The sequence below is a fragment of the Pseudophryne corroboree genome, chromosome 12 (assembly GCF_028390025.1).
Source record: "Pseudophryne corroboree isolate aPseCor3 chromosome 12, aPseCor3.hap2, whole genome shotgun sequence".
NCBI classification, from domain to species: Eukaryota; Metazoa; Chordata; class Amphibia; order Anura; family Myobatrachidae; genus Pseudophryne; species Pseudophryne corroboree.
Window position 1 is genome coordinate 65,035,740 of NC_086455.1, and position 6,988 is coordinate 65,042,727.

The 6,988-nt window shown below is 46.5% G+C and overlaps 1 protein-coding gene across 2 annotated transcripts in view; it reads right to left on the minus strand.

Annotated features, from left to right (window-relative positions):
- Positions 1-1,343: 1,343 nt before the first annotated feature.
- Positions 1,344-6,988, minus strand: part of DDX24 (DEAD-box helicase 24) — a 62,498-nt gene continuing 56,853 nt past the window's right edge. For both annotated transcript variants that reach the window (XM_063947593.1, XM_063947594.1), the window contains exon 9: positions 1,344-1,636. In XM_063947593.1, the coding sequence (XP_063803663.1) occupies positions 1,404-1,636 (233 nt within the window). In that variant the 3' untranslated portion in view covers positions 1,344-1,403. The remainder of the gene's footprint in view (positions 1,637-6,988) is intronic.

The window sequence follows — 6,988 nt, forward strand, 5'->3', positions numbered from 1 at the left end:
CATATAAAATAAATGCAGAAAACTCTTCAGGAGCTTCCTTCAGCGTGACCGGCTCCTCCGGGCACATTTTCTAAACTGAGTCTGATAAGGGGGGCATAGAGGGAGGAGCCAGCCCACATTATCAATTTTTTAAAGTGCCCATGGCTCCTAATGGACCCGTCTATACCCCATGGTACTAAATGGACCCCAGTATCCTCTAGGACGTAAGAGAAATTAAGCACAAATCCGTGTGTATGCCCCAGCTGAGTTAGATCGCCTAGCATGTGCTTAAAGAACACTGGTTAGCACAGATAGCTCAGAACACATCGCTGTGTGTATAGCAGTGTATAGTGATGTGTGCTGAGCGATGTGTGCTAACCTAGATAACTTAGCACACAGCATTGTGTCGCCCCGTGTGTATTGGGCATAAGAAGTCCACCTACATGATTTATAGATCACATCTTCTGTGCTTTTTAGTTGTGTTTATAGCATCAGCCAAAGGGTTTTTGGTTTTGGCCCTTGATATTACTCTCTGCATTGGGGAAAAGGTCATTTAAACTTAATGAAACCTGCAGTAAACCCTGCCCAATCGTCCTAAGGACTACTGTACAACAGGCTTCCTTCCCTCGTCCATTACACATACTCAGCAGTGCAGCATTAGTGCCATGAAATCTGACCAGGTCCCATCAATGTAACGTTAGTACTTCCCCTTGTAATAGATTTACTCCAAACATCTGGTAGAACGGTTTAAATATGTGGAGTTCCTGAGAAATGTAACTAATACTGTACTAAGAATATCCTCTACAGCAGGCATTCCTGTTTTGAAGGCACACTAACAGTGCATGTTTTAGGGATATCCAGGCTTCAGAACAGATTGTTAAATCAAAATAACTGAGGTACTAATTAAGTCACCTGTGCGCAAGCATGGATATCACTAAAACCTGGACTGTTAGGTGTAAAACTTACTAAGATGGGAGTTTTATTTATAATGGGATGTTGCCCATAGCAACCAATCAGATTTCAGTTATGTTCTAGAAGGTGCTAGATAAATGAGAAGTAGAATATGATTGGTTGCTATGGGCAACATCCCATCTTAAATAGAACTTCCATCTTCGTAAATTTACCTCTTCGAGTGCCTTGTGTACAGAGGTTGGGAATGCCCGCAGTACAGTAATTATTATTTAATATTACACAAGAATTTCTCATGATGGTTCAGAAAATACCTCCCCCCCCCCAATCCCAGGTTTTGGCTTGTCCTACTCTACAGGAGCACGCCACCTCAGTGCTCGGAGTACACTGGGTCCACCCTAGTAACCTACTTACATACCCAGCACCACGGAAGGATTATAGTGCACACACCTGGCACTGGTAATAAAATTCACGTCTTTGTATTTGCAATATAAGCTCACAATAAAATACTATGATCAGGGTCTGTGTGTTGTCTTCTTCTTAGACATCTGGTTGGAGAGGGTGTGGAGGGCAGTCTCGGCCTTGCTGAAGGGGAGGCTGGGGAGTGACAGCCGGCCGCTCTGTGTTGGGTATTTTGTTTTCATGATGTTCTTGAATATGGGCTGGGCCAAGAGTCGCTTTAGCTGCTTCTTCATCAGTTTCAGCTCCTTCTGCTTCAAGCTGGTCTCTTGCTCACTTGGTTTCCCACCTAGGAACGAGCAGAATATTATTATTGTATCATGTAGGTACAGTACGATGGTGATAGCAGCAAGTCACTCTTACACACACTGCAAGGTTTACTGATCATCCCTTGCCAAACCCCAAATCTTTATAAGTTGCTAGCCGTGTCTAGAGAGCCAGCCTGTGTATCTTACACAGCATCTGCTTGGAAATACAGGGGCGAAAAGACGGATGCCAAGTGTGTTACAAGCAGGTAACACTTGCTCAGATTAGTCCTTTGACAATGTTTTTTTTTTTTTATTTCACTACTTTTTGTTAATTATTTATTATTAAGTTTGTTTCATAGCGCAGCAAATTCCGTTGTGCTTTACAATTGGAAAACGTGAATCAAAACAGGGCATTAACAGACCGTCATAAAGGTAGGAAGGCCCTGCTCGCACACTTACAATTTAATTTTCAGTCAATCAATAACAAAGGGGGCCTCAGAGAAAGAGGTTTATAACAGCTCCCACATAATATATGGTGCTCTGATAGAAGATCAGACAATGGACAATGAATAGCAACAATTCCGTTCCACATCCATCGCAAATACCTGATGTATACAATCAAATAGAAAACCATAACACAAAATCATTAGCAACTAAAGGAGACATTAGTATATTCAGTCTTCAAAAAAAGCATGAAAAGACATCCATATAAACAGAAGAACACAGCAATATAGACAAGCAACCTCAGAAACATCGCAGCCATATCACTGTTCCCAATGTATAGTTTTATCCAAGGAGTAACTTCATTATCAATGCCCAGTGCTATGGCCCATTCAGCAGAGTTGATTGCCTAAGCAGCATCCAATGACACCACAAATAAGTCATCATCCAAAGCTGGGAAAACTCCCCACCAGACTCAGGGGGACCTTTACTAAGCAGTGATAAGAGTGGAGAAGTGAGCCAGTGGAGAAGTGCCCATGGCAACCAATCAGCACTGAAGTAACATTTATCATTTGCATACTATAAAATTATTCAGAGCCGCTGATTGGTGGATGGGGCAACTTTTCCACTGGCTCAGTAAATGTCCCCCTTAATCACAGACAAAATGGGTCTACATTCACCATGTCTAAGGCAAAGGATAGGTGACTGAGCCAGAACAGAGCAGAAACGCCCTCCCATCCTCTCCAGGAATAATAGGTATGGACCACAGACAAGCCCACCCATGGCCACGTCAGTACCTCTCAGATGCATTTCCAGTAAGCAAACAACCTCTGGGTCACAAGACTCCATCTGGCGCAACACCAGGGAACGATAATAAGATTTTAAACCTACCGGTAAATCTATTTCTCCTAGTCCGTAGAGGATGCTGGGGACTCCGTAAGGACCATGGGGTATAGACGGGCTCTGCAGGAGATAGGGCACCTAAAAAGAACTTTGACTATGGGTGTGCACTGGCTCCTCCCTCTATGCCCCTCCTCCAGACCTCAGTTAGAGAACTGTGCCCAGAGGAGATGGACAATACAAGGCAGGATTTAGAAATCCAAGGGCAAGATTCATACCAGCCCACACCAATCATACCATGTAACCTGGATCATACATAACCAGTTAACCGTATGAACAATAACCGTAACGGTCCAAGACCGATTTCAACTGTAACATAACCCTTATGTAAGCAACAACTATATACAAGTCTTGCAGAGTTTCCGCACTGGGACGGGCGCCCAGCATCCTCTACGGACTAGGAGAAATAGATTTACCGGTAGGTTTAAAATCTTATTTTCTCTTACGTCCTAGAGGATGCTGGGGACTCCGTAAGGACCATGGGGTTTATACCAAAGCATCCAATTGGGCGGGAGAGTGCGTATGATTCTGCAGCACCGACTGAGCAAACGCTAGGTCCTCATCAGCCAGGGTATCAAACTTGTAGAATTTAGCCTGCGTACAGATCCAGCGAGCAATAGTCTGCTTCGAAGCAGGTGCGCCAATCTTATTGGCCGCATACAGGACAAACAGAGCCTCTGTTTTCCTAATTCTAGCCGTCCTGGCTACATAAATCTTTAAGGCCCTGACTACGTCCAGGGATTTGGAATCCTCCAGGTCACTTGTAGCCACAGGCACTACAATAGGTTGATTCACATGGAATGAAGAAACCACCTTAGGCAAAAATTGCGGACGTGTCCTCAATTCAGCTCGATCCACATGAAAAATCAAGTAGGGGCTTTTGTGTGACAAAACCGCCAATTCTGATACTCGCCTTGCTGATGCCAAGGCCAACAACATGACCACCTTCCAAGTAAGAAATTTCAACTCAACCTTGTTAAGGGGTTCAAACCAGTGTGATTTTAGGAACTGCACCACCACGTTGAGGTCCCACGGTGCCACTGGAGGCACAAAAGGAGGCTGGATGTGTAGCACTCCCTTTACAAACGTCTGGACTTCTGGAAGAGAAGCCAATTCCTTCTGAAAGAAAATCGAGAGGGCCGAAATCTTAACCTTAACAGAGCCTAATTTCAGGCCCATATCCACTCCTGTCTGTAGGAAGTGGAGAAAACGACCCAGATGAAAATCTTCCGTAGGTGCATTCTTGGTCTCACACCAAGACACATACTTTCGCCAGATACGGTGATGATGCTTAACCGTCACCTCCTTCCTAGCCTTTATTAAAGTAGGGATGACCCCTTCCGGAATCCCCTTTTTTGCTAGGATTCGGCGTTCAACCGCCATGCCGTCAAACGTAACCGCGGTAAGTCCTGAAATACACAGGGCCCCTGTTGCAACAGGTCTTCCCTCAGAGGAAGAGGCCAGGGATCTCCTGTGAGCATCTCTTGTAGATCTGAGTACCAGGCCCTTCGAGGCCAGTCTGGGACGAGTATCGTCTGTACTCTTATTTGCCTTATGATCCTCAACACCTTTGTGATGAGAGGAAGAGGAGGAAACACGTAGACCGATTTGAACACCCACAGTCTTATCAGAGCGTCTACTGCCACTGCCTAAGGGTCTCGAGACCTGGCACAATACCTCCGAAGCTTTTTGTTGAGGCGTGACGCCATCATGTCTATTTGAGGAGTTCCCCAAAGACGTGTTATGTCTGCAAAGACTTCTTGATGAAGTCCCCACTCTCCTGGATGGAGATCGTGTCTGCTGAGGAAGTCTGCTTCCCAGTTGTCCACTCCCGGAATGAAGACAGCCGACAGAGCGCTTACATGATTTTCCGTCCAGCGAAGAATCCTGGTGGCTTCCGCCATCGCGACTCTGCTTCTTGTCCCGCCTTGGCGGTTCACATGAGCCACTGCTGTGACATTGTCTGATTGAATCAGAACCGGTAGGTTTCAAAGAAGACTCTCCGCTTGTCGAAGACCGTTGTAAATGGCCCTGAGTTCCAACATATTGATGTGTAGACAGGACTCCTGATCTGACCAAAGTCCCTGAAAATTTTTTCCCTGTGTGACCGCTCCCCATCCTCGGAGGCTCGCGTCCGTGGTAACCAGGATCCAGTCCTGAATTCCGAACCGGCGACCCTCCAGCAGGTGAGCACTTTGCAACTACCACAGGAGAGACACTCTGGCCCCTGGGGACAGAGTTATTTTCCGATGTAAGTGCAGATGGGACCCGGACCACTTGTCCAGAAGGTCCCATTGAAAAGTCCTTGCATGGAACCTTCCGAAGGGAATGGCCTCGTAGGCCGCCACCATTTTTCCCAGAACTCGAGTGCATTGGTGAACTGACACCCTTTTCGGTTTTAGCAGGTCTCTGACCATGTTCTGGATGTCCTGGGCTCTCTATTGGGAGGAAGACCTTCATTTGTTCCATATCCAGTATCATACCTAGGAACGGTAGTCGAGTTGTCGGAATCAACTGTGACTTCGGTAGATTTAAAATCCAACCGTGTTGCTGGAGCACTCTCAGAGAGAGCGCCACACTGCTCAGCAATTTCTCCCTTGATCTCGCTTTTATCAGGAGATTGTCCAAGTATGGGATAATTGTGACTCCATGCTTGCGCAGGACCACCATCATTTCCGCCATTATCTTGGTGAAAATCCACGGGGCCGTAGAAAGTCCAAACGGCAACGTCCGAAATTGGTAATGACAATCCTGTACAGCGAATCTCAGGTATTCCTGATGGGGGGCATATATGGGGACATGCAGGTACGCATCCTTTATGTCCAGAGACACCATAAACTCCCCCTCCTCCATGTTGGCTATTATCGCTCTGAGTGATTCCATTTTGAATTTGAATCTTTTTATGTACAGGTTTAGGGATTTCAGATTCAAAATAGGTCTGACCGAACCGTCCGGTTTCGGGACCACAAATAGGGTTGAATGGTAACCTCTTCCCTGCTGGTGCAGGGGAACCTTGATTATCACTTGCTGTATACACAGCGTTTGAATTGCAGCTAACACTACATCCCTTTCCGATGTGGAAGCTGGTAGGGCCGATTTCAAAAATCGGCGCGGGGGCACCTCCTCGAATTCCAGTTTGTACCCCTGGGAAACTATTTCCAACACCCAGGGATTCAGGTCTGATCTGACCCAGGCCTGACTAAAAAGTCGAAGACATGCCCCCACCGATACGGACTCCCTCAGGGGAGCCCCAGCGTCATGCTGTGGGTTTTGGAGCAGCCGGGGAGGACTTTTGGTCCTGGGCACCTGCCGAAGCAGGTGCTCTTTTGCCTCTGCCCTTACCTCTGGCGAGGAAAGAGGATCCCCTACCTCTTCTGGACTTGTGCGACCGAAAGGACTGCATCTGATAGGGTGTTACTTTCTTTTGCTGTTGGGGAATATATGGTAAAAAATTTGATTTACCTGCTGTAGCTGTGGAAACCAGGTCCGTCAGCCCATCCCCAAACAATACCTCACCCTTATAGGGTAGTACTTCCATATGTTTTTTGGAATCCGCATCACCTGTCCATTGGCGAGTCCATAAGGATCTTCTCGCCGAGATAGAAATGGCATTGGCCCTAGAAGCTAGCAGTCCAATGTCCCTTTGAGCATCCCTCATAAATAAGACTGCGTCTTTAATATGGGCTAGAGTTAAGAATATAGTATCCTTATCCATATTATCAAATTGATCTGTTAGCTCATCTGTCCAAGTTGCAATTGCGCTACACACCCATGCCGACGCAATTGTCGGTCTAAGCACAGCACCCGTATGAGAATAAATACACTTTAAGGTAATTTCTTGCCTGCGATCTGCAGGGTCCTTAATGGCCGCTGTGTCAGGAGACGGTAGCACCACTTCTTGGACAAGCGCGTCAGGGCCTTGTCCACAGTGGGGGGTGATTCCCAACTCTCCCTGTCCTGCTTAGGGAAGGGGTATGCCATATAAATTCTTTTGGGGATCTGCGGTCTCTTTTCCGGAGTCTCCCAAGCTTTTCCATAGAAATCATTTAATT